Consider the following 25,357-nt stretch of genomic DNA (forward strand, 5'->3'; position numbering starts at 1 on the left):
GTAAGTGGTGCTGAATGAGCACCTGTAGGTTCATCCTTAGAGGCTTAGGGGGTTGTAGGAAGTCGTTGCTGACCAGCCCTTGCCTGTATGGGAATGAGGGCTCAGACCATGGTTTAAACTCACGGTGGTTGGGAGGAAGGGCCCTTTTCCAGGCTGCAGGAAGCCTTTCAAACCCTTTTGGTGCTTTATGTGCGATCCAAGCACTTCGTGCTGCACCAAAGCCCAGCAGAGGGGTGAAGGGACACGGGTGCTCCCACCAAGCAAACATTTACCTGCCCAGTATTTCTGTGTTCCACATCACTTCCACCCTCCTACCCAAAAAGAAGGGACTGGCAGCCCAGTCACCAGAGACCCAAAGACTCAAAGCCAGTCCATGCATTGCAAGACACACGATGCCCACGTGCTGGGAAGAGAGAAGGGCAGGAGATGCCAGGACATGGTTCACGCTCTGTTTTCTTCCACCTGAGATGCTACTCATTCCTCGGGCTGCTCCTTCCAGGTCTCCCTCATCAGCCTGACAGCCAACTGGTTGGGATACTCTGAGCTGGGAGCCATCAAATCTCTGCGGACACTGAGAGCACTGAGGCCTCTGCGCGCCCTGTCCAGATTTGAAGGCATGAGGGTAGGTGCAGAGCTGGTCCCTTGCTGGTGACCTCCACTGGGAATCCATCCCTGCTGGTTTTCGGAGGCCTCCAGATCAGTGGGATTGAACACAGCCAAAGGGAAGGGTTTGGGTTTGGGTGGTGCAGTGCGGAGCCAGGACTCGGGCTGGATGATCCAGTTCAAGACCTTTTGTGATCCTATGGCTGCCTCTCCTTGCAGGTGGTGGTAAACGCCTTGCTGGGTGCCATTCCCTCCATCATGAACGTCCTGCTGGTCTGCCTCATCTTCTGGCTGATATTCAGCATCATGGGGGTGAACCTCTTCGCAGGGAAGTACTACCGGTGCGTCAACACCACCACGGGGGACCTCTTTGAGATCAGTGTGGTGAACAACAAGAGCGACTGCATGGCTCTGCTGCACACCAACGAGGTCAGATGGGTCAACGTCAAAGTCAACTTCGACAACGTGGGCTTGGGATACCTGTCCTTGCTGCAGGTGGTACGTGCTGATCACTGAGCCAGCCATTTCACAGCATGGGGTCAACAGCATCACCATTAAAATGGGATGCGACTCTGAGGCCCACACCAGGGTTCTTGGCTGCTGCTTAGCTTCAAGATTTAATTTAACCCCAAAATTCTGTAGGCTCGAGGAGGAAAGGGGCAAAATAGAAGATGGGAGGGAAAAATTAAGTGTAGCAAGGGAACTGCTGGGGATGAGTACACAAAGCACCAGTGTTGAGGCTGCAGGAAATCCTCCACAACACCGCATGCAGGAGCAAGGAGGAGAAAGAGTTTTAAGCACTATTATTTGGAAAAGGAAGATGCACGACCCAGGGGCATAGAGCAACTTGAGCCCCCCGTTTGCTCGACCTGTCTCTCAGTCTTCCCAAAATCGAGACTCCCACTCCCCTCCTTTGCAGCCTCCCTGCATGGAGATGTTCTTGATGCAGTGGGGTCTGCCACAGTCGTAGGCTGCAAGAGTTTTGCATGGGGAAGATGATGACTGGAAAAAAGAGCATGTGAGCGTTGGCCATGGGTGAATGCAGCCATCAAACTCAGCACAGCTGAGCAGGGCGAGCAGAAGGGGAACTTCTGCCACCACAGCATTAATAAAAATATTGGTGTAGGCTCTGTTTTTGGGTGACTCCCACTGGATCCGGGGGAACCAGTGGTTGCAGAACTAAAGCAGAACCCGAACTGATCAACCAGTTATAAGCTCAGCTTCCTCTTCAAGGCTTGTTTTTCCCTCAGACTCAGGAAATAAGATGTTCAGGCTTTTTGCTTAACAAATCAGCTGCAGAAGCCCATAAAAGATGCAGTACGCCCCCACCTCAGTGGGATGGAATCACAGAACCACAGAATGACTGGGTTGGGAGGGAGAACGGTTGGGCCTGGAGGGACCTCACAGATCATCCAGTTCCAACCCCGCTGCCTCGAGCCGGGTTGCCAACCACAAGATCAGGTTGCCCAGGGTCGTATCCAGCCTGGCCTTGAACACCTCCAGGGATGGGGCATTCACAGCTGCTCTGGGCAGCCTTTGCCAGCACCTCACCACCTCTCCATGAAAAACTTCCCCCTGCCATCTGAACCCCAACCTAAACCCCCATTGGGTCCCCATTGCCTTCCGCTCCCTTCATAGCCCTCTACACCTCCTGCTGAGCTTGCTCTTCTCTCCCAATCCCCACAGGCGACCTTCAAAGGTTGGATGGACATCATGTACGCCGCTGTGGACTCACGTGAGGTGAGGGACGTGGCACCAGGCCGGTTCCACCCAGCTGATCCATCCCAAAATACGTCCCTGTACCAGACCATGGCCATGGGGTGCTGCAGCAGAACGGATTTCCCTGATTCCCTCCAGGAGCACAGATTTGCCCGTGCCCCATTGCTCCGCACACCCACACCCTGCGCATATCGGTGCCTTTTTTAGCTTCAGAAGCAAGCAGCTGTTCTGCTCGCCCCATCTGCAGCTGCCGAGCACCCAGGCAGAAATCTGTCTGGGGAGAAGGAAGTGCTCTGCCCTGCCAAGAGCTCCCCTGGGAACTGGGAACTGTAACATCTTGGGATGCTCCAGCTGAAATATGGAGCAGAATTAAATGATGCTGCAGGCATTTCCCTACTCCCAAGCCCTGTGAGCATAGAATCATAGAGGCATAGCGCAGGCTGTGGGCGCCCTTGTCCCGCTGTCCAGGTGGTCCCTGCTCCCAGGGGAGCCTCTCAACCCACCCCACATCTGCCAAAGGTTTTCTGTCATCCACCCCACCTCAATCTGGGTATGGTGACCCTTTGTCTGGGGGCTTGGGGACACGCTTGGACACCTGGGGACACGTTTCCCTTCTCACCCAATCAGATTGAAGAGCAGCCAGTGTACGAGATCAACCTCTACATGTACATCTACTTTGTCATCTTCATCATCTTTGGAGCCTTCTTCACCCTCAACCTCTTCATCGGCGTCATCATCGACAACTTCAACCAGCAGAAGAAAAAGATAAGTATTTTCTGGGTCTGGTCCAGGACAGCAGGGAGCAGCCTGACCTCCCTTTTCCCCACTGTGACCCTTTCCCATCATTTTTCCACGCATCGGGGAAAGATGGAACAAAGAAGCAAAGAGCATGGGACAAATGGATGGGTGGCGGGTGTGTAACGTGGCGTGGTTTTTGGAAGGAAGAGGTGAGTTCCTAAGGCTAACAGTGGCGATTCCTTTTATACTTTGGAGGCAAAGACATCTTCATGACAGAAGAGCAGAAGAAATACTATAATGCCATGAAGAAGCTCGGCTCCAAGAAACCCCAGAAGCCCATCCCCAGGCCCTCGGTACGTTGGGGGAATCCCCACAGCAATCCCCACAGTGAGCCACCAACTGTCCCAGAGTGAACAGGGTGGGTTTGGGGATGAGCCCTTCCACCACGAAAAGCCAATTCTTGGCTCCTTGGAAAGGACCTTGCCAAGAGTTGGGGCGTCAGAAGAGGCTCACGTCTCTGGCGCCCTCATTTGGGTCTGTTCTTCAGCCCTGGGCCCGCAGAGCTTTTTTGTAGGGGCTGAGGATTTTCTTCCATCTCCTCTCCAAGAGGAATCCGTCTCAAGGGAACGTCAGCTTCCATTGCTCCTAGAAAGGAAACTGGTCCACCCAATACGTACGCAGTTGTGATTTGGGCTTTCCCAGCTCAAGTGAGCTGTTTTCCCACGGGTTCATTGTTGCCCTGATGGATATGCTTAGGAAACAGCCACCCCTGTGCTCACACCTCCTGGCCATAGCGGTTCCAGGTGCTGGGTATCCTCCCCCCACCTCTTCCTGCACACTCCTAAATCTGGTTCCTTCTTCTCTTTCTGTTGTGTCTTTGTTTTGTGTGTGTTTGTGTCCCGTGTTCCCACCTCACGTCTGGCTCTCCACCATCACCCCTATGGCAGAACAAGTTTCAAGGGATGGTGTTTGACTTTGTTACCAAGCAAGTGTTTGACATAACCATCATGATCCTGATTTGTCTTAACATGGTGACCATGATGGTCGAAACAGACGATCAAAGCGAGACCAAAACAGACATCCTCTACAAAATCAACCTGGTCTTCATCGTCATCTTCACTGGAGAGTGTGTGCTAAAGATGTTTGCCTTGCGCTACTACTACTTCACCATCGGCTGGAACATCTTTGACTTTGTGGTGGTCATCCTCTCCATCGCAGGTAAGCACAAGGGCTTCCACTGGATAATGGAAGTGCTGTGGGCAGGGGGAAGCCAAGGACACCCTGTGCCACCTCGCCTCCCTGTCTCACGTGCAGAGCGTGCCGAATTCACCTCCTCTTCATCCCTTCACAGGCATCGTCCTCTCAGACATCATAGAGAAGTACTTTGTGTCACCCACGCTCTTCAGGGTCATCAGGCTGGCGAGGATCGGCCGCGTCCTCCGGCTCATCCGAGGCGCTAAAGGCATCCGGACGCTGCTCTTCGCCCTCATGATGTCCCTCCCTGCCCTGTTCAACATCGGCCTCCTGCTCTTCCTTGTCATGTTCATCTACTCCATCTTCGGGATGTCCAACTTCGCCTACGTAAAGAAGGAGGCGGGGATTGACGACATCTTCAACTTCGAGACTTTTGGGAACAGCATCATCTGCCTCTTCCAGATCACCACGTCGGCAGGCTGGGATGGGCTGCTCAGCCCGATCCTCAACAGCGGTCCCCCCGACTGCGACCCCAACCTGGAGAATCCTGGCAGCTCAGTAAAGGGCAACTGCGGCAATCCGTCCATCGGCATCTTCTTCTTCTGCAGCTACATCATCATCTCCTTCCTCATCGTGGTCAACATGTACATCGCCATCATCCTGGAGAACTTCAACGTGGCCACGGAGGAGAGCAGCGAGCCCCTCTGCGAGGACGACTTTGATATGTTTTATGAAACCTGGGAGAAATTTGACCCGGACGCCACCCAGTTCATCGCGTACAGCACCTTGTCTGACTTTGTGGACACCCTGCAGGAGCCGCTCAAAATCCCCAAGCCAAACAAGATCAAGCTGATCACCATGGATTTACCGATGGTTGCCGGGGACAAAATCCACTGCCTGGACATCCTCTTTGCCCTGACAAAGGAAGTGTTGGGGGACTCCGGAGAGATGGACGCCTTGAAGGACACCATGGAGGAGAAGTTCATGGCCGCCAACCCCTCAAAGGTCTCCTACGAACCCATCACCACCACTCTGAAGAGGAAACACGAGGAGGTGTGCGCAACGAAAATCCAGCGGGCGTTTCGGAGGTACCTGCTGAGGCGCTCGGTCAAGCAGGCATCCTACATGTACCGGCACAGCAGGGATGTGGAGGCACTGATTGGGGACGCCCCTGAGAAGGAAGGTCTGATTGCAACCAAAATGCACGAGATGTATGGGAACAGTGGGACCGAGGCAGAGGTGGGCGCTGCTGTTGATCTCGCACCCGTCCCAAGCGCAGAGACTCCGAGTGCTCCTGTAGAAGCAAAGCCAGCGGGTGGGCAGCGCGTCGTGAAAGAGTCGTTGGTGTAACAGAGAGCAGCTCCCATTTCCTGGCATCTGAAAAGACTCTGTTCGTATCTCCTCTTCAAGAAGCCTCCCGTGTTCGGGTCGGTAGGTCTTAGATGCTGAGCTAATTTCGGATGTTTCAAGCTGACACCTTCGTTTCTGAGCGGGATCTCACGATCCTTTTTGTAGCTCACTGCACTCGCAGAGAGTTGGATATTTTTCTTATGCGATTGACATGTGAAATCTCCGCTGTTGGTGAGAAACATCTTAGTTTTGAAATGATCTAATCACGGTAACGACGTTTTTCAGACATTAACAAACGAGCACGGCTGTCCTTTCACTGTGGGTAATTGTTCATTAATGCTATTTCACCATTCCTTGCGTGTGACTCCCCCAGAGGGCAGCGGGCGAAAGATGAGCCAAGTGAAATAACATCAAGAACAATTACAGAAAGGTTTATGTGAGCAAAGAACTCCCAAGTCTTAAAGTCGCTCCTTTCCCCGGGATCTTTTCATAAGCTCTGTGCATTGGTTTTTGGTACGCACGAAGAAGTGCAATGATGTCTTAAGCAGTTGTTTGCATCGCCCAAACGAAGCGCCCCCAGTGCGTTCTCAGGGTTAAAGATCAGACCTTAAAGGTCTCAGAATACGCGCCATACATCATTCAGGTCTCCACGGTTCGAATGTAAACTCCGTTTCTATTCATGCTCCTGTTTTTCCCGTTCCATCCAGATTTTGTGGCAGGAAAACCATGGGCAGGGGTGGGAATTCCCTGCAACAAAACCACGTTGAGCCCCACGGAAAGCAGAAATTAATGTCAGCTAACGAGTGGCATCCCTGGGGTCTGGGGAATGGTCTGCATTGAGCTGCTCAAATGGGGCCCCGTAAGTCTTGAGAGCAAAACAACCACGAACCAAAACCTCTTCCACTTAAAACAAGGGCTGCTGCGTGAAGCCAAAGGGTCTGTCTTTCTTTTTTTTTTTTTTTTCCTTTTTCTTTTCTGTTTTTTATTATTATTAATTATTATTAATTATTATTATTATTATTATTATTCTTTCTTCTTCCTCGGGCTGGTTTTGCCTCCCAGCCATTGCGGATGCCCTGTGGCACCCCATAGAGCTCGGTGGGTCCCCATGCGTTCGGCCGGGCGCTTTCCAGCCCGGGTTGAGGTTCACCATGAATGCTGCTTCTATGTACGTGTCGTCGGTGACGGGAAAACGCCAAAGAGCAGAGTTTGTGCGAGCTGAAGCCATTTCTCTTTGTACATTTCTTAAAATAAACAACCGTGAACGGTCTCTTATTACGACACCAAACGCGTTGGTGTGTGCAGGGGGGAAGGGCCTCCGTACCACTGGGGAGGGGGAATCATCTCCCCACCTCTCCCTCTGCCTGGGCTCCAGAGGCTTCCTGGATGGGTCTGGACCCCAATGGGGCACCGTCCAGAACCTCTGGGCTGAAAGCCCCAGAGCTGCTCATGGATGGAACCGTGGGCTGCTGGGTGCCTCCTGCCAGCCCTGTAGAGGCTATAGGAGATGCAGCTGTCGGTCCAGCCAAAGCAAAGGGGGATTTGGGGACCCTCTGGACCTCAGTGTGGCGCTGCTCAACACTTCTGGGCTGAAATCCCCCTCAGAACTCCCAGAGCAGCACATGGGTGGGAACGTGGTTCTGCTGGGTGTCTTCTCCTAATTCTACAGGGGCTATAGGAGATGCTGCCATGTGGGTCCAGCCAAGGAGAGGGGTTGGTGAATGGAAGGTGTAGACTGCCTTGAGATGCCCCATACTGGAATCTGTGGATGGAGTTGAACCCCGTCCCACTGGCTACATGGCAGCAGCTCAGCATCACAGGGAGGAGGTGAAGGATGTTCCAGCATCCATGCGTGGTGAAGGCTGAGCCACCCCAGGACCTACTGAGGTCCCCATGGGACGTGGCACAGCCTCAGTGCTGTTTTCACTTTGCTGGAACAGCTCATGCAGGGGCTGGTGTAATCCAAGCAGGGCCCCCACGCAGGCACAGGGCTGCAGGGAGGGGTGCCACGAGCCAGCGTCCCTCTCCCCACCCAGAGACGGGGGGACAGCAGCGAAATCCATGCCACAATGAATAGGAATGGGCTGGGGAAGGATGCAGCTGCCCAGCAGCGGCTCTGCACCGCTCACAGCACAGCTTGTCCCACCCTGGGGGCATCTCCACTTCTTCTGCCTTCCTGGGACCCTGTGTCCCAGCTGTATTTTTACACCAAATGCTGCGCTGCTCTGCAGGGAGGAGGCACCTCTCCCATCATCTCTTTCCCTCCCGAGGCCGCAGTTTCTCAGGAAACCTTTATTTCTGCTCCCCTGAACACAGGCTGGCTCAGAAACGGCACAAAGGAAACAACCTGCAGGAGGTGAGGGTTTGGGGAGGCCCCCAGGAGGCAAAGCTGGGCTCTGGGGACCAGCCCGGCTGGCAGAGGCACCCCAAGGTGCTTTTTGCAGGGAGTTACAGCCCAGTGCTCACTCGCAGAGCATTGCACTTAGAGATTCACTGTGGCACAGTGATGGGGAACCACAGATCTGAGTCAAAGCCAAGAGGTGGGCACAGCCCTGGGCTGCAATGGTTGAACCATTAAAGTCAAAAAAACCTCCAAGACCATCGAGCCCAGTCACCAACCCATCCCCACCACGTGCACTCGTAGAACAATACCATCACAGAATCTTTTAGACTGACAAGACTTCCAATATCACCAAGTCCAAGCATCAACCATCCCCACCAAGCCTGCTAAACCACGTCCCCAAACAGAACCACACAACTGTGAAGGTTGGAAAAGACTCCGAGATGCCCAAGTCCAAGCGCAGCGCGTCCCCACCGTGCCCACATGGAGAATCACCCAGGATGGAAGAGGCGGTTGGATTTGGTGATCTTGGAGGCCTTTTCCAACCTGAATGATTCTGTGGTAGGGACAGGTTGGGGTTGGACTTGGGGATCTTGGAGGTGCACCCATCCCACCACGCTCATTCATTGAGTCGTTAAGGTTGGAAAAGGCTTCCAAGATCTCCAAGTCCAGCCCCAACCCATCCAACTGTGCCCACGTGTAGAATCATTCAGGCTGGAGAAGACCTCCAAGATCTCCAAGTCCAACCCCAACCCACCCCCCCCTGCCTCCCAGTGCCACATCTCCACGGTTCTGGAACACCTCCAGGAATGGTGATTTCCACACCTCCCTGGGCAGCCTGTTCCCAAATCCTGCCTCACTTGGGCTCCCCATAGGGACAGCACTGGCTCTGGTCCCTGCATAGCTTTGCAAGCCCAGGGTTGGCATTGCCCAGCACAGGGACGGCCACCACAGCGTCTGAGCTGCATTCAAAACCACCCCCCCAAAGGAAAGTCCCCTCTGCAGCCCATTTACATGAGCAGGAAAGGCAGCGCCGTGCGTAGAGCAGCACTTCGCCATTTTCGGGTGCGGAGGTCGGAGCAACGCCGTGCAAAGGCTGAGACCTGGATGCTGTCCTGCCGCCCGCAGCGAGAAGATGGGGGATTTCTGCAGGAGGCTGTGGGTGCTCCAGGCCAACCTCTGGCTGCTGGCTGTGGCTGCAGGTAGGCAGCAGCGTGGGCTCCGTGCTGCAGAGGCTCGTAGCGGTGAGGAAGCGCACGCAGCACCATGCGTCCCTACGCCTCGTGCACCACGGGATTCCATCCAGCCAACCACATCCAAATGGATCTGCTTTAAACTTTGTGGTCATGCGAGAAGGTAGACCATGGGTGCGGGTGGTGGCGATGGGAGCTGGTGGGCAGCTGGAAGCAGCGGAGCCTTCGTGGCCACGGGGCAGAAAAAAGGATTCTTTTTCACCATTTACGACCCTCAGAGATCAGAGTATAGGAGGAAATCAGGCCAACGCAGTGCTGAAGCCGCAGCCAAGCCACCTCCCTTTGCTCCATGAGCTTGAGCAGCAAGGAGAGGGGGAGAAACGGGAGCAAAAAGGTTTTTGGGGGTGGAACTGTTAGGGCAGAATCAGCGCTCCAAGCCGGGATGTGGCTCCTGTCCCCTTCCTTCCCCTCTTGCTCAGTGCAGGGAACCCCCAAACCCAGCAGCAGCTCCCACCCCATCTTCAGACCGGGGGTCCTTTCTTGGGGGTCTTTCCCCCAAAGGGCTCCTGCTGGGTGCCCACCTGAGCCCTGCAGGGTTTTGGTCACCAGGTTTCACTGCGGCTCTTGGGGTGGCGTTGAGGGATTCGCTGCCACAGGGACTTTGGCTTTGGAGGCTCTGTGTGTTGCACAGCGAGGAGTCAGTGGGGTTGGGCTGAGAGCAGATGGAGGTGGGCACTGAAGCGACGCAGTAAACAGAGCTGTGCTTCCTGCCCAGCTGCAGCAAGGGGAACCGGGGTGCCTGCAGTGCTGGGGGTCCCCAGCTTGAGTAGCAAAGGCAGCTTTGGGTGGGATGGCATCCAAAAAGCTGCCTACCCAGAGGAAATTAGGAAGACAGGATGGGCGTAGAAGGGTTTGTATCCGTAGGGCCTGGCTGATGCTCCAAAGCATGCTGTCCCATATGGGGTGGGCATGCACAGCACTTGTCACCACACCTGGAATTTCTTATGCGTGTTTGTCCACATGGGCTCGTCATACATGGGTTTGTTCTGCACAGATTTGTCCTACAAGTCTTTGTACTATGTAGGCTTCTCCACGTGGGTTTGTCCTACATGGGTTTGTCCTACAAGGGCTCATCCTACATGGGGTTGTCCTATATGGGTTTGTCCTTCGTGGGTTTGTCTTACACGGTTTTGCCCTCCACAGGCTTGTACAAAGTGGGTTTGTCCCACGTGAGTTTGTTCTGCATGGGTTTGTCCTACATGTTCTTGTCTACGTGGGCTTGTCTTAAATGGGTTTGTCCTACACAGGGTTGTCCACACAGGTTTGTCCTACATGGGTTTGTCCTACACAGGCCCTTGTCCACTCTCTCAGGCCCCTTCTCCTATCCTACAGGTGGGATCCCAACAGACGGGAACAGCACCAGTAACAGCACAGGTAACACCTCCAACCTGTTGGGCTCTTCCCCACGTCCCCACGGTGCCTCCCATCCATGGGGCTGCCCGTCCCCAGCAGAGCTGGAGGTGCCCCAAAGCCTTTCTCCAGGCTGTGCCCTCCTCCATGGCACATCCCCAACCCCACATGGGCACACCGCCGGATCCGCTTTGCCCCTCTGATAACGGGGCTGTCATTTGGGGGCACACCTCCAACGAGGTGCGGGAAGAGAGGGGTGGGAGCACCAAGCAACCATTGCGTTGAAGCCGCTCCCATAGAAAACCATGAGTCTGCACTCAAAGCCTGCTGGCTTGCCGTGCCCACCCGTGTCCCCCGTAGGCAGCGGGTGCTTCGGGCTGTGGCAGCACCCACGCTACATGGCTGCCAAGAAGAACACGCCTGTCCACTTCATCTGCTACACCCGTCAGCCCCACGCCATGCAGTGGTACAAAGCGCCGGCGGATGGAGAGGAGTTCCAAGCGCTGGATCAGAGCTCTGATCGCTTCAGCATCAAGAGTACAAACGATTACATCAACTTCACCATCTTCAGGATCAGCTACGAGGACAACGGCATCTACGTGTGCGACAGCAAGAACCTCACGGAGGAGAAGAGGCAGCCCTACTTGTGTGGGACGGAGCTCAGAGTCATGAGTGAGTGGCAGTCCCATCGCTTCCATCACTTCCCTTGCTTCTCCATTTTTTTTCACCTTTTTCCCAACTCTGTAAACCTTACATCACGTTCCTGTGCACCCAGTTCTCCCTGCGCTGGATGCATGAAATGTGCCATCCTGTCTGGGATGGCCATCATGGGTTTGCCCACATGGGCTTCAGATCAGCAGTGGGTGCTGCATCACACAGCAGATGGCTCTTTGTATGCAGTCTGCCCATCTCACAGACGCATCCCAGACATTTCCTCACACAAACCACATTCTCCCTGCTCCTGGTCTTGCTCAGGACGTCCCATAGTGGAGCTGGCCCCCGATGCCAGCCCCTGCAGGTTGCAGTGCTCTGGTCTCTCCCAGGGGACATCGTCCCATTCCCCTCCTCTCTGTGTCCCCAGCCATTGGGAGCGCGGCACAGAGAGGGGACCTGGGGTTTTCCCTGTGCTGCTGCTCCCAGGTCGCAGCAACATCCAGCAGATCCAGAACAGGAACACGCTGAAGGACACCATCATCATCATCCAGACCATCCTGCTGGTCATCTTCATCAGCGTCCCCATGCTCCTCTTCCTAGAGAAGGTGAGCGACAGCATCCCCAGTAGTGGGGCCGTCCCTGGTTTTGGCACTGCCATTCTCCCAGTGGTGCCCCACGTCCTGGGCAAGGCAGCAAGTGCAAGATTGTGTTTGGGGCCATTGAATGGGAGCATTTCATGGGGTGTGGGACTGCCTGTGGGGGCTGTGGGACCTGGCTTTGGGGCAGGGGATGGAGGACCCCACAGAATGCTGTGCTGGTGGCACTCAGCCTGTGACTTTCTTCTCCATAGGGTGACGGAAAGGAAAGACCCGAGGAAGACCACACCTATGAGGTAATGCTGCATGAATGATCAGAACACCTCTACAAAATCAGACCCTTGGATTAGCCAGCTGTGCTCTCCTGGGTGTCTGCCACCAGCCCTTGTAGGGCATACAGAGCACGTTCACCCCCAGTGCTTGATGCACGTTGCCCATAAAGAGCTGTGGATACGGGCCAAGCCAAGCTCTGTGCACGTTCACCCACCTATCACCATCTCCTCCCATCCCAGAAGCTGCCTTCTTCCCTGGGGGAACACTCTAGGGATGGATCCCTGCTGGGGGTTCCTCGTATCCCAACCTCTTCCTTCTTGGCAGGGCCTGGAGGTGGAGCAAATTGCCACCTACGAGGACATCACTCCTTTCCGGGACATGAAGGCCAAATGGACAGTGGGGGAGCACCCAGGAGAGGAGTGAGGGGTGCTGCCCCACCACCAGGATGGCATCAGCAGCATCACCCCATGGCAGCACCACACCGGTGCCACCATGGACCTGCAAGGACTTGGTGCCACCACCTCCAGCTGCCTTGTACAGAGCTCAGGTCCTGCTGCCTCTCAGCTCTCGCTTGGTCGCATCCAAGCTGCGCAAGCGAGACTGTCCTGCCCTGGCTGCTGCCCATCCTGCCCCACTGCTCAACCCCAAAACCCTACGTAGATATTAGGAACCAACCTCAGAGCCCAGCAGCCCCAAATGCCAGGCAGCCCCACACCATGGTGCTGAGCTGTGGCATGGTTACTGCCACCAAGGTGCTACGCTGGTGACCCCATGGACAGACACAATTCCCCCCCACGCTGCAAGGACCCTGCTGGGCTCTGAGACCCCCAGCAGCCCCATGCTCCTGGTAGGGGAGCCATGCGAGCAGCACCGTGGGGCTGGTAGATCTGGGGCCACTGCGTTCTCTCTCAAGCCACAGACGTGTCCAGTTGGCCAAGCTGGAAGTTGACGAAGTTGGTTGTTGTCTGAGATGGAGGATCCTCCACCAGTGCCTTGTTTTATCCCATAGACTTGAGGGAAGACCAAGGAGACAACGGGCACACGGAGGGCTTGCTCCTCTCCAGGAGGAGCTGCGTCACAGCGATGTGAGAACCGATGGGAAGGATGTAAATAGCAGGACGCAAACGTCCAACTGCTCTTTCAAGTCCTAATAAAGGTGCTGGGTGAATTCCCACCTTGCACACCTGCAGGCATCCGAGCTGTGTTGTACTGTGCCCAGCCCTGGTGCTGGGGGTGTTGGGGTGGCAATGGGCTGAAGGTCCCTCGTGGGGCGGCTGCAGCGGGCAGCTCACTGCGCCTCGGCCCCGAGGAGAAGCAGACGGGACTGCGCTGCTTCCTGAAACAGCCTGCAGAGCCTGAGGGTAAACCGTGAGGAAACAGGGCTGCTCAGCAGGGAGAAACGAGCCCCGGTTCCCAAGCTGTGCAGGATTTCAGGGCTCAGCCCCCCGCGCCATTTCCAGCGATGAAATGGAAGAGGAAGGAGAGCGTTTCAGCCTTCCCAGCGCCCAACTGCTTTCTGTGCTCTGTAAACAAGTCACCCAACGAGCAGAGCCACGCAGACACGCAGCGCCTGCAGCTGCACCTGCAGAGGAAACCACTGGTGACAAAAGCAGTTTCGGTGACCCCAGTTCCGCTCTGCTGCCTGGCTGCTCTTAGCACGGGGCCTCAGCTTCCTTTGAAATGTCAGAAGCAAATAAATATTTCTGCATTGCTGCGTTATTTTAAACGCTTACATTAGCTTCTAGGAAGCAGAGAGAGGGGTTTTGTTGTAGTTTTATACTGAAATAGGTCTGTATTTAAAGCGCAGTCGGTGTAAATAAGTGTGGGCCTGAATGTACAGCCCAGGCTGTGATATTGCCTGGTTCCAGCACTGGAGGAGGGCTGGGTGCACACACACCTGCAGGGAACATTGCCTCCTCTGTCCAAACGCTGCTGGGGTGCAGCAGCAAAGCAGGAGGATGTGGGACCACCAGGGAAGGAAAGGGAGGGGGAAAGGGGAAAGGAAGAGGGAAAGAGAAAAGGGAAGGGAAGGAAAAGGGAAGGAAAAGGATTCCTTCTTTCAAATAAGAACAGGATTTTGGAGGACACTGAGCGTCACGCTGCTTTCTGACACGACCCTTTGGTTGCACACGTGGGCACGTGAAAGGCAGAAGGATGCCAAGCTGATATCTGAGAGCTGCTTATGCAACTGTCACTGTGGCAGTGGCATGAGATCTCAGTGACACATCGCCTTCTGCCCCACTGAAGGCAAGTAGGGGGGGAAACGGCCCTCTAGGGCAGTGCACAGCGTGGAAGGTGGCATCTCCTGGCTGCAAGATGGAAAGGGTTGGCTTTTCATGCTGTGCTTTTACTCACAGGGCTGCAGGGGCAGCAGGGCAGCGGGGCTCGGTGCCGCTGCTGTGGCTTCACTGCTAACAGCAGCAGAGCCTGGTGCCTGCTGCTCTGCTCACCTCTGACAAACATGGGCATATTTAAACAGCCCGGAGCAGAAAAACACCCCCAGATGTTGCTGGCTATTGGGTGACCGGATACCTGATAGCTGCAGGACCCACTGTTCCCTCTCCTCTAGGGACTGACATTTACGCGCGGGGCTTCTCGGAACAGCTCGTTTATTAACGAGCTCTCACACCCTGCGCTGCGGTGATGATGCTGCTCTTGGAAATCAGAGCCAAACCAGGGGCAGGTTGGACCCACAGCCAGGGGGGCAAAGTGCTGTCGGTGCCCTATGGGGAGTGAAAGCCCTCCTGCAGTCGTCCACCCCAGGTTCTGCATTGTGCGGCTCAGGGAAAGGCGTGCTGGGCTTCTGCTCTTCCCCTTCTTCTCTTCCTCCTCTCCACACCGCTCCTCTGCTTAATGCAGAGCTGCCTCTCATTCCTACCAGGCAGAAGCAGAAAGCAGCTGACTGCGGGTTTTTTCTCACAAAGCACAAGGCTGTGGGATCACTGCCATCGCCAGACCCCAAAGCTTTGTCCAAAGGAGGAGCTGAGAGACGTCCCAGCGCTCTGCCACTGGCTTCTGCATGGGCAGCTGGATCCAAGCGAGCACTGCCTGGGAAGCTCTTCTGACAACAGCCATCCCAACCCCACTACATGGGGAGCCACCCCACCTGCTCTAAGCCAGAAGTGCCCTGCGCTGCCCTGTGAACTGTGGGGCAGAAAAACCAGGCAGGAAAACCAGCTGGATTTTCTACCTGTGTGGGAAATCCCCCCGTGTAAGCACAGAACAGATTTGGGATGGGTTTTCCAATGGTGACACAACCTCTGGTTGCAATAAACAGCAGAATATGAAGAAAAAGTTCAGCACTAATTTTATCCCCAGGCAAACATCCTCCCCAACCTTTCCATCTCCGTATAAATGACTAGAATGAGGTGGCACCATGGCGAGCACATCTGCATTTATGCAAGGAGGGGATATGGAGAGGTGGCAGTAATGGCGAACGCCCCATCCATTTTAAACAGAGCCCCCTATATAAGGGGTGTCTCACCTGGCATCATCACCTGGATGAAAGGAGGAAACGCTCAAGCAGCTCCCAAGCAGCTCTCGTGGCGGGAATGGCTCCAGGTACTTTGCTTTACCTCAGCTTTAACAGACGTGCCATCAAAGCGCTTTGGGTGGTGGGATGCGATGGTGGGGCGGCGCTGGGGGGCTCTGAATTAAAAGGTGGCAGCTTACAGATCAGTGACAAAGGACATCTTTCCTACAGTGCGACTTCATACCACGAACAGTCAGGTAACCCTGAGCCCAACCTTGGCAAGGGGCAGGAATGAGCTGCAGAATGCAGAGAACGAGGCAAAGCAGAGTTGTAACGGTTATCGCTATCATATGTGCTGCCAGGGATATGAAAACTCAATTCCAAGGCTCTGAACAGAGAGCAGGGTGATGTCTAATCGTAGACCCTCAGAATGGCCTGGGTTGAAAGGCGCTTCAAAGATAACAATTCAATCCTGCACTTGTCCAAGTCCTGCAGGCTCCAGAGCATTCCTCCACTCCAGTTCACCTCCACTGAGATTAACCTGTGTAAGTGGGCACTGGTGTGAGCTGATGTGAAGGGTTGATAACCTTCAGGCTTGGCAGTGACCTCCAGATGCTAGCTGTGTCCCAGGGAGCCACAGCACAGGCAATGCAACCACCTCTGGTCCCAGTGGAGGCAGTGCAGTGGCAGCAGCATGGTGCAGAGGCTCAGCTGAGCCGTTCCCACTCCTCACCCACTGCTCTCCGTCCTGTTTGCTCAGGCACCAAAGGGCGCCCTGTGCTCTGCTCGGGAAGGGGAAACCTACTGAAAAACATGAGGGGAAAACAAAGGGATGAACTCCAGTTTCCATGGAGCAACAATGACTCCTGAGCATCAGGGGCGCACCCAGGGAGAGGGGATGGGGTTTTGTGGGGGGCTGCACTCACAGGTGGGCGCAACACTGATCCCAGATGCCACCAAAGGACAGGTAACCCCTCTCCTGTAACCCCTCTCCTGTAACCCCTCTCCTCTGCGCTCTGCTGCAGGCTCGTGGTTTTCTCCTCTCCTCGTTGCTGTGGTCACGCTGGGACTGCCGCAGGGCGCTGCTGCCACCTTCCCTGCCATGCCCCTCTCCAACCTGTTTGCCAACGCTGTGCTGAGGGCTCAGCACCTCCACCTCCTGGCTGCTGAGACGTACAAAGAGTTCGTAAGTGTTGGCCGTCTTGTTAGTTTGATGTTGCCAGGAGCGCGCCGTGGCTTCCCACCCTGTGTACAACCCTGCAAGCAAAGACTTCTCAGCTGTCAGTGTCTCCTGAGGAGACAGAAGGGTCTGCATGGGGCAGGACAGCTGATGACCGACCAGCCCGCCCTCCCCACGGCTCTCTGCCTCCTCCTGCAAGGAGTCCCCTCCTCCTGTCCCTGTGTTCTGTGCTCACCTCAACCCTCTGCCTCAATGAGAGCAGATCCGTAAGTCCAGCAGTGCTGTGCTCCGCTTTCCCACCTGCACAGAGATGCACATCGTGTGCCACGTTTCCTTCTTGCAACCTGCCAGGAAAGAGAGAGGAAAGAGTCCGTGCTCTTCTCTCGTCTTCTCCACGCTCTGAGTGTCTCTGGGGTGTCTCCACAGGAACGCACCTATATTCCGGAGGACCAGAGGTACACCAACAAAAACTCCCAGGCCGCATTTTGTTACTCGGAAACCATCCCAGCTCCCACAGGGAAGGATGACGCCCAGCAGAAATCGGTGAGTCGTCTCCCCCCGGCGCACACAGCGCTGTTCTATGGAACACAGGGTTTCCACCTCTCCTGGGATTCTTCCTTTTCACACCCTGCGTGCAGAAAGACGCGGGTCGGGCAGGAAATCCTATTCCCCCCCTAAATAAAGTCTTCAGGTCTGAGTGGTGGCGCTCAGCTCCTCCGGGCTGCTTCAGGGAGAGCAGGGCACGCAGCAGCACTGCAGGAACACCTCACTGCACAGCTCTGAAATCCTTTGGTAATTTCAGGACATGGAGCTGCTTCGGTTTTCACTGGTTCTCATCCAGTCCTGGCTGACCCCCGTGCAATACCTGAGCAAGGTGTTCACAAACAATTTGGTTTTCGGCACCTCAGACAGAGTGTTTGAGAAACTAAAGGACCTGGAAGAAGGGATCCAAGCCCTGATGAGGGTAAGTCTGCGTCCTGATGGGGGCCTGCGCTCTGATATTTCTCTCTTCCCTGACATTTAGGTGAACGCAGCGCCCAGACTCACAGGTGCTGTTCTTAACGCATTGGCACGGCTGCCCAAGGAGATGGGGGGAGGTTCACCATCCCTGGAGGTGTCCCAGGAACGTGGGGATGTGACACTGAGGGACGTGGTTATGGGATGGGGGGTGGGTTGGGGCTGGGCTTTGGGTCTTTCCAACATTAACAGCTCCATGATGAAGTTTCGCTTTGTTATTTTGAATGATGTTGCTTATTGTCAGAATCCTTTCTTGGATGTGCTCAGCATCACCGCAGCTGGAGACCCACACCTGTGCCACATGAGCATAGACAATTGTTTGTATCTTATAGACCCTAAATAACTAGAAAAGCCAGGCTTGGGAGCAAACAGACCCTCTGTCCTGACATTTTTGTGCAGAAAAGTTGTGGTGCCCCTTCCCTGGAGGTCTCAAGGCCACGGATGGGGCCCTGGGCAGCCTGAGTTGGTGGGGGGCACCCAGCCCATGGCAGGGGGTGGGACTGGGGGCGCTTTGAGGTCCCTTCCCACCCAACCGTGCTGTGATTCCACACTTCTGTGATCTTTGAGGTTCCTTCCAACCCAATTATGCTGTGATCCAATGGTACTACGAACTTCAAGGTCCTTTCCAACCCAACCAGGCTGTGATTCCACAGTCCTGCAGTGTTTGAGGTCCCTTCCAACCCAACCACGCCGTGATCCCATCACACTCCAGCTGCAGCTCCACGCGCAGCACCTCTTCCAGATTTTGCCATCCATTGATACGAGTGCAGGTCCTGAGAACCGATACCCAGAGCACCCAGAACCGTTCACTCACCCCAAACAGTCCTGAGCCACGCGGGGTGAGCAGGGGCTGCAGCTCACAGCTCCATGATGCCCAGGGCTGGGTCAGAGCTTTGTTCACTGTTAAAGCACGAGCAAAGACAGCCTCACTTTGCCAGCAGCCCCTCGCTCAGCCGCAGCCCTCTCATCCCGCAGGAGTTGGAGGACCGCAGCCCGCGGGGCCCGCAGCTCCTCAGACCCACCTACGACAGGTTCGACATCCACCTGCGCAGCGAGGACGCCCTGCTGAAGAACTACGGCCTGCTGTCCTGCTTCAAGAAGGACCTGCACAAAGTGGAGACCTACCTGAAGGTGATGAAGTGCCGGCGCTTTGGGGAGAGCAACTGCAACATCTGAGGCTCTCCGCGCCCGTGACGAGGCTGACGGCCCCATTCCCCCCCCCCCCCCCTCCACCCCAACACCAAAAACACGAGGAATAAAATCCCGCAACGCTGAGCTTTGTCTGCTGGCTGGGGACGCAGGGAGGGTTTGGGGCGGGCTGAGGGCTGGTAAAGGGGAGGGAGGAAGGAGGAGCGGGCATGGCGGAGGTGCTGGAGTTCCGGGTGCCTGCGGGCAGCGCGCAGACATTGCTGGTGTGGGGGCTGGAGCCACGGCCGGGCCTGGAGGTGGGGATGGGGCTGAGGCCTGGGGATGGAGACTGGGGCTCAGGGCTGGGGCTGGGTTTGAGATTGGGGTTGGGGCCTGGGGGTGGGGGTGAGGTGGAAATTGGGATTGGGATCGAACTCTGGGGTTGTCAGGACCTGCAGTCGGGCCTGGGGCCGGGGTTGGGGTTGAAGTCTGGGGATGGAGTCGGGGCCTGGGCCTGGGGTTGAGGCCTGGGGCTGGGGGGGGGGCTTGGGGCTGAGGATGGGATTGGGGGGGTTGGGGATGGAGTTGGGGGTGGGGGGCTGGGTTGGGGGTGCGGAGGGTGAGGCCTGGGCCTGGAGCAGGGATTGGGACTGGGCCTGAGGATGGGGCTGAGGCCTGGGGCTGGGTTTGAGATTGGGGTTGGGGCCTGGGGATGGGGGTGGGGGAATTGGGATCAAAGCCTGGGGTTGTCAGGAGCTGGAGATGGGGTCAGGGCCTGGGGCTGGGGTCTGAGGATGGGGCCAGGGCCTGGGGTTGGGGAAGGGGCTGGGGATGGGGTCAGGGCGTGAAATTGGGGATGGGGATGGGGATGGGGATGGGGATGGGGTCGGGGCCTGGGCCTGAGACTGGGGACTGGGCCTGGAAATGAGATTGGGGTTGGGATTGGGATTGGGGCAGGGACGGGGATGGGGATCAGGAGCTGAGGATGGGATCAGGGGCCTGGGGAAGGACCTGGGATGGGGGCTACAGCTGGGCCCCTCTTGGGGCTGAGGAGTGGAGCCCAGACCCCTGGTCCTGAAGGGTGATGCTGGGGGATATAACAGCTCAGTTCCCCCGTTGCACTGACCAACTCTCCCACTACGTTCCCTTCGTGCTAATGTAATTTTTACCCTCACTCCCACCTTGTAATCATTGCCTTGTATTGTTTGGATCATATTTTAACTGTCTTGAGGCATTCTGGGCAATCCTGAGGGAGGGGAGGGAGATTTGTGTCCCTCTGGTTTGCAAAGCAAAGCTGCTGAGAGAGCAGCAAAGTGTCAGAGAGCTGCAATGAAGCTGCTAAAGTGTGTAACAGAGCTTCAGCAAAGCCCTCAGAAAGCAAGAGGGCAGAGGGAAGGAGCTGGTCAGCCTCTGGGCACCCATGGATGTTCTACAAGATGCACTTTTTTCCCTTGGTTCGTTTGTTGTTTGTGTTTCTGTGTTGGTTTGTTGTTCTGTTTGCTTGTTTGTTTGTTTCCAAAGCATGCCCTGTTTTCAGTGTTTTCAAAATTTGGGTTGCTCTACTCGGTGCGAGCACACAGCAATGCTGCTGTGGCAGGGCCTGGCTGCTATGCCATCATCAAGTTCTACTCAGCTGCAGATGCCAGCAGAGCCCAGCAGGCGTGCAACGGGCAAAAGCTGTTTCAGAACTCTCCAATGAAGGTAAGGAGGACGGCCAAGCTGTGCCATCCCTCAGCACCAGGACCTTCAGCAGCAGGGCAGGAGCTCTGGGTGGATCTGTTGATCTCAGAGATGCTCTCTGTGCTAACTTGCTCGCTTCTTCCCTGAGCAGGTTTGTGTTTGCACCAAGCAGAAGGGATTTCAGCAGCAAGTCCTTGCTCTCAACAGCAACAAGTGCCAGGAATTGGCCAACCACTACCTTGGCTTTAACGGCTGGTGCAGCCGTATCATCACGGTAAGGAGCCCTTTATGGTCTTACAATCAGAATCTTTGAGGTTGGAAAAGACCACTGAGCTCATCAGCCCATCACCAGCCTGCCCACTCAATGAACCATTAAGGTTGGAAAAGACCACTGGGATCATAAAGCCCAGCCCTCAGCTCATCGCCGCCGTGCCCACTGAGCCGTGTCCCTCCGTGCCACATCCCTGTCACTGCCATCAGCCTGCCCCTCGTTCTCCCATGTTCCCCTCATTTATCCCATAAAAAAAGCAGTTGGTGGAGTGAACAGAATTGTCCTCCAGTCAGCAAATAACAAGGACAGCCACAGGAACTGGGGCTTGGGGTTATTTTGAAAGCTTGAGGGGAGAAGATTGCTGTGGGCAAGGGCACTGGCTGGGCTTCTGCTTGTGCACGTGAGGGCAGCGGGTTTCATGCAGTGAATGAAGCCGTGCCAGAGCTTGTTGTTGTGTGCTGAGTTCCTGAGGTGACTGAGACTATGAAACATTTCTACAATAGGGTCAAAACAGTCAGCATCCCCACCTCACCTCCCCACACGCTGCCACGCTGTGCAGAAAAGCTCTGTGCCACGCTGTGGCCGCTCAGTCACAACCCCTCCTTCCTCTTTAATCTCAAACGATGACTTGCGGCCTTCCCGACAGCTGCAGAACGTGTCTGGCTTTGATGATGAGAATGAGGAAGTGGGGAAGAAGCGATGTGTGAGATACCTGTGTGCTGTGGAAGTAACGCTGCCCAACCATGGCGTACGGAGCCGGGGAGTTGGGCTCGGTGAGGCAGACGTTGGCAGTGGTGAAGGTTCGTTTTGGCCACTTGATTTCATTCCCCAGTGATGTGCTTCATCTGCAGGCTGTCATCTTCATTAACCTGCTGTTTCACCAGCGCAGATCCTCTGCAGTTTGTTACAGCTGCAGGAAGAGTTCAGAAGCTCGCAGTCGGCAAAGCTTTGTCCAGCGCCTTTCAGAAGATTCTCCTCGTGGTTTTAGGTAAGACCTGGCGTGGGGCTGCACAAGGACTCGGTAGCTCCTGCCCTTCTGTTGTCCTCAATGTCTCTGGGGCTACGATTGGAGATTTCAGTTAACGAATGCCTACCCAGGAGCTGCTGGATGTGTTCTCCCTGGATTTCACATCTGGTGTTTTCCGAGCCTTCAGCTGGTGCTGAATTATGTGATAACTGAGTGCTTTGGCCCTCAATGCATTCAACTTCAGGAGAGGCCTTGGTGTGCCGAGGCCAGTGCTGCCATCCTCATCCCCAAAGGAAGGACTTTGCACTGAGCGCCGCCTCGCGCTGTGCTGCCGATGCAGCATCTGAGCAGCAGCTTTGTTAAATCCAGCAGGATTTCGTTAACCTGCCAGCTTCCTGCCCGGGATTCTTTAAGGCATTCCTTAGAAGGGTGGGTTTCTGGATACAGATACTTTGCAGTGCTTTGTGCCTTCTGGTCCATCACACAACACAGCCCGGTAATTAACGTGTTCCATATCCTCGTTTTCAGTTTCCACTCCGTTCAGTCAGAACCTTTTGGTTTTCTGCAGAGAAGCAGCAGCATTACCCAATGCAGTAACCACCCCTGCTCTTGTCCCCTGTACCTTGTAATTAACGTGACAAAGCCTTCAGCTGCGTCCTTCCTCCACTCTGGAATCACAGCAGTAATGAAGTAGAGCTGCCCCACGTGGAGCTGAGGGTAGATTGGTGTCACTGCACACAGCAAGCAGCTCTCTGCCTGTGTTCCATTCCAGAGAGTGGTAAAGTGGCCGTGGAGTACAACCAGGCTGCAGAGGAGCCCACAGACTTCCTAACAGAGGAGGAGCTGGAGGGGCTTGTTCAGGTAACAGCACAGCGTCTGTGACTGGAAATCCCAGTCAAGTTACAGTAGGTTAAACCCAGTGATTTTTTAATAAGATCTTCAATAAAACTCCCCATCCAGAAATGCACTTCATGGCCTTATGCCACCCCCAGGGAATGACTGCTAAAAGCTTGGGGGAAGCCCTGCAGGTAACTGTGAGAGCTGTCAGACACGCAGTGCACTGGTTGTCACCGCACACGAGAGATGAATTCTGAACGCCAGCTTTTCCACACTGCCCTCAGCAGGTTCTCAGCTCTTTTGAAAGCAAGCATTGCTCTCACGTGATGCATCAGAGCCGTGTCCGATTCCTCCTGCAGTTTGCATGAAGGAAGTGGCTCGGGAACCTTGTGACACATTGCTCTGTTTGGTGACACTGAGTCACCTATTGTCCAGAGCAACAACCTTCCTTTCTCACTGAGTGTAACTGAAACAGGAGGTGTTTTTGTGTCTGAAACAGCCAACGTCCGCCCGATTTCTTTTATCTGTTGAGGAGATGAAATTGACTTGGCTTGGATTTTTCTTCCCAGGTCAATGAATTGCCTTTGGAACCGCTTGACTTTGAAGAAGAAGTTTTGTCTGACCTGTCTGTGGGTGATGAGCTCCCCGTGTGGGAGGTGCCATCTAAGTAGCGCAGCTCTGCCTTCAGATCACTTCCAAAAGTTTGGTTAGGGATGAAAGTCTAAAGCTGTGACAACTACCTCATATCCAACCTTTTATTTTTCTCCAAATACAGAAGAAATACAGTGAAAGAAATGGGCAACGGACCTACAGTTACTAAAATTAAGCTACAAAAATGTATGATGTTTCTGGAGAGAAAGTGTTTTCCTGTCAGCCTATCCAGGTCAGCTATATATGGAAGCAAGCTTACCTACGTGGTGATTATTTAGACAGCATAACAGATGTGCACAGCACTCAGAAAAAATGAAATGAACAAGCCAGAGCAGTTTGGGTTAGCTGTGATCAGCAGGAGAAAGACAGAGGCAGTGAGAGACGTCGTACCAGCAGGAGTAGCTGTGTACTTACAAGTGATGCTCCTCGGGGTGAAATTCTCTTAGGGAGACAAACCGCAGCCCTGCGCTGATGTTCCGAACAGCTGGGACTTCGTTGTGATGTAAAACAAGGATTCTTTTTAACTTAGAACATGTTTTTCATTAAATTTTTTTGTAACCCTGTGTGCTGTGTGAATCTTTGGGGCAGTGAATTCGGTGGGAATGTCCATCTGCCTCCATAGATCTGAAGGGCTCGCGGTGGGGAGGGAATGTTCATTTCATAACAAAGCCCTGCTCAGATTTTTTGCCTCCTGCCCTCGGCACTGAAGAAAAATGGGAGAGCTCAAGGAAAAACTTGGGAGTCTGAAGCACTAAGGGTGAAAGAAAGGATCGTGGCACGTTTAATTTAAGGAAACACGGCTGCAAATCACCAAGCTTCCTCTTATTATTCAAGTTGGAAACTGCTGGGCTGATGTGAAATTAAAGCCTACTGGCACATTTAATAATTGATCTTCCAAGCAGCAGCCCAATGGAAAGGGCTGGAATGTCCCATCCCAGCACAAGCAGCCCATGGCTGTGGGGTTGCCTTCATCCCAAGGACACCATATATATATGTGTATATATACGCACAGTGATATCCTTCTTAATGTGCTTTATTTGAGGGGCAGTGCCACTCACAGAAGGGCAGAACCACACAGAATGACCCAAAGCCACCCCTGGGAGACATGAGGTGCAGTGAGGCCTACTGGCCTACACACAGAATCACAGAATCACAGAATGGCCAGTGTTGGAAAGGACCTCAAGGATCACGAATCTCCAACCCCCTGCCACCTTCAGGGCCACCAGCCTCCACGTTTAATGCTAAACCAGGCTGCCCAGGGCCCCATCCAACCTGGCCTTGAACACCTGCAAGGACGGGGCATCCATAACATCTCTGGGCAGCTGTTCCAGCACCTCACCACTCTCTGGGTAAAGAATTTCCCCCTGATGTCCGACCTCAATCTCCCCTCCCTCAACTTAAAACCATTTCCCCTCGTCCTACACATATCAACCCTTTCACAGAGTTGATTCCCCTCCTGTTTGCAGGCTCCCTTTAGGTATTGAAAGGCTGCACTGAGGTCACCCCACAGCCTTCTTTTCCCCAGGCTGAACAAGCCCAACTCCCTCAGCCTGTCCTCATAGGGGAGCTGCTCCAGCCCCCTGATCATCTTCATGGCTCCTCTGGACCCTCTCCAACAGCTCCGTCTTTTTTGTACTGGGGGCTCCACACTTGGACGCAGTATTCCAGATGGGGCCTCACAAGAGCAGAGTAGAGGGAGACAATCACCACCTGAGGCCCACACACACCTGAGGCCTACACACACCTGAGGCCTACACACACCTGAGGCCTACACACACCTGAGGCCCACACACACTACCCACAGCTGAAGCCTACGCAGGCCCAAGGCCCCAAGACCCGTTTCAAGTGATGTCCCCTGTGGGTCGGTACTGGGGCCCATCTTGTTTAGTATCTTTACTGATGACCTAGATGAGGGCAGTGAGTGCACCCTCAGTAAGTTTGCAGGTGGCACCAAGCTGGGAGGTGGTGTGGATCTGCCTGAGGGCAGGGAGGCCCTGCAGAGGGATTTGGACAGGCTGGAGCGCTGGGCTGAGGTGAATGGGATGAGGTTCAACAAGGCTGAGTGCCAGGTCCTGCATTTGGG

The 25,357-nt window shown here is 54.8% G+C and overlaps 4 protein-coding genes across 12 annotated transcripts in view; all 4 read left to right on the forward strand.

The window, feature by feature from the left end:
• The window catches only part of SCN4A (sodium voltage-gated channel alpha subunit 4), a 30,767-nt gene extending 23,888 nt beyond the window's left edge, over window positions 1-6,879 (forward strand). For all 3 annotated transcript variants that reach the window (XM_048926739.1, XM_048926738.1, XM_048926737.1), the window contains exons 20-26: window positions 500-622; window positions 823-1,101; window positions 2,290-2,343; window positions 2,950-3,087; window positions 3,309-3,413; window positions 4,008-4,278; window positions 4,412-6,879. In XM_048926739.1, the coding sequence (XP_048782696.1) occupies window positions 500-622; window positions 823-1,101; window positions 2,290-2,343; window positions 2,950-3,087; window positions 3,309-3,413; window positions 4,008-4,278; window positions 4,412-5,604 (2,163 nt within the window). In that variant the 3' untranslated portion in view covers window positions 5,605-6,879. The remainder of the gene's footprint in view (window positions 1-499; window positions 623-822; window positions 1,102-2,289; window positions 2,344-2,949; window positions 3,088-3,308; window positions 3,414-4,007; window positions 4,279-4,411) is intronic.
• Window positions 6,880-8,968: 2,089 nt separating this feature from the next.
• CD79B (CD79b molecule) lies at window positions 8,969-13,264 on the forward strand. The gene is made up of 6 exons (XM_048926740.1): window positions 8,969-9,147; window positions 10,531-10,572; window positions 10,909-11,220; window positions 11,689-11,807; window positions 12,053-12,094; window positions 12,396-13,264. Exons 1-6 carry the CDS (start codon window positions 9,081-9,083, stop codon window positions 12,492-12,494), a joined length of 681 nt encoding a protein of 226 aa, XP_048782697.1. The 5' UTR covers window positions 8,969-9,080; the 3' UTR covers window positions 12,495-13,264.
• Window positions 13,265-16,531: 3,267 nt separating this feature from the next.
• Window positions 16,532-19,026, forward strand: LOC125684358 (somatotropin; the record flags this gene model as incomplete). The annotated part of the gene is made up of 4 exons (XM_048926491.1): window positions 16,532-16,729; window positions 17,150-17,266; window positions 17,526-17,687; window positions 18,716-19,026. Coding segments are annotated over 4 exons (678 nt in total), but the record flags the coding sequence as incomplete, so codon positions are not given.
• A 55-nt stretch (window positions 19,027-19,081) lies between these two features.
• RDM1 (RAD52 motif containing 1) lies at window positions 19,082-23,837 on the forward strand. 7 transcript variants are annotated; one of them, XM_048927140.1, is made up of 7 exons: window positions 19,082-19,185; window positions 20,390-20,569; window positions 20,700-20,822; window positions 21,466-21,619; window positions 21,709-21,807; window positions 22,559-22,647; window positions 23,193-23,837. In XM_048927140.1, exons 1-7 carry the CDS (start codon window positions 19,099-19,101, stop codon window positions 23,292-23,294), a joined length of 834 nt encoding a protein of 277 aa, XP_048783097.1. In that variant the 5' UTR covers window positions 19,082-19,098; the 3' UTR covers window positions 23,295-23,837. The 7 variants fall into 7 exon arrangements, 6 of the variants coding, with proteins under 6 accessions (XP_048783097.1, XP_048783099.1, XP_048783100.1 ...); XR_007373322.1 differs by lacking the exon at window positions 19,082-19,185 and having other exon boundaries at window positions 19,790-20,569; window positions 21,704-21,807; window positions 23,193-23,217; XM_048927138.1 differs by lacking the exon at window positions 19,082-19,185 and having other exon boundaries at window positions 19,798-20,569.
• Window positions 23,838-25,357: the final 1,520 nt, after the last annotated feature.

The sequence above is a fragment of the Lagopus muta genome, chromosome 25, assembly GCF_023343835.1.
Source record: "Lagopus muta isolate bLagMut1 chromosome 25, bLagMut1 primary, whole genome shotgun sequence".
Classification (NCBI taxonomy): domain Eukaryota; kingdom Metazoa; phylum Chordata; class Aves; order Galliformes; family Phasianidae; genus Lagopus; species Lagopus muta.

Excerpts from the sequence above, each read along its gene's own strand:
- RDM1 (XM_048927138.1), top strand. The coding sequence starts at position 20,198 with ATGAAGCTGCTAAAGTGTGTAACAGAGCTTCAGCAAAGCCCTCAGAAA. Across the intron at positions 20,570-20,699 it reads TTCAGAACTCTCCAATGAAG|GTTTGTGTTTGCACCAAGCA; the intron begins GTAAGGAGGACG and ends TTCCCTGAGCAG. Across the intron at positions 21,620-21,708 it reads AGACGTTGGCAGTGGTGAAG|ATCCTCTGCAGTTTGTTACA; the intron begins GTTCGTTTTGGC and ends TCACCAGCGCAG.
- CD79B (XM_048926740.1), top strand. The coding sequence starts at position 9,081 with ATGGGGGATTTCTGCAGGAGGCTGTGGGTGCTCCAGGCCAACCTCTGG. Across the intron at positions 9,148-10,530 it reads GCTGCTGGCTGTGGCTGCAG|GTGGGATCCCAACAGACGGG; the intron begins GTAGGCAGCAGC and ends CCTATCCTACAG. Across the intron at positions 11,808-12,052 it reads TGCTCCTCTTCCTAGAGAAG|GGTGACGGAAAGGAAAGACC; the intron begins GTGAGCGACAGC and ends TCTTCTCCATAG.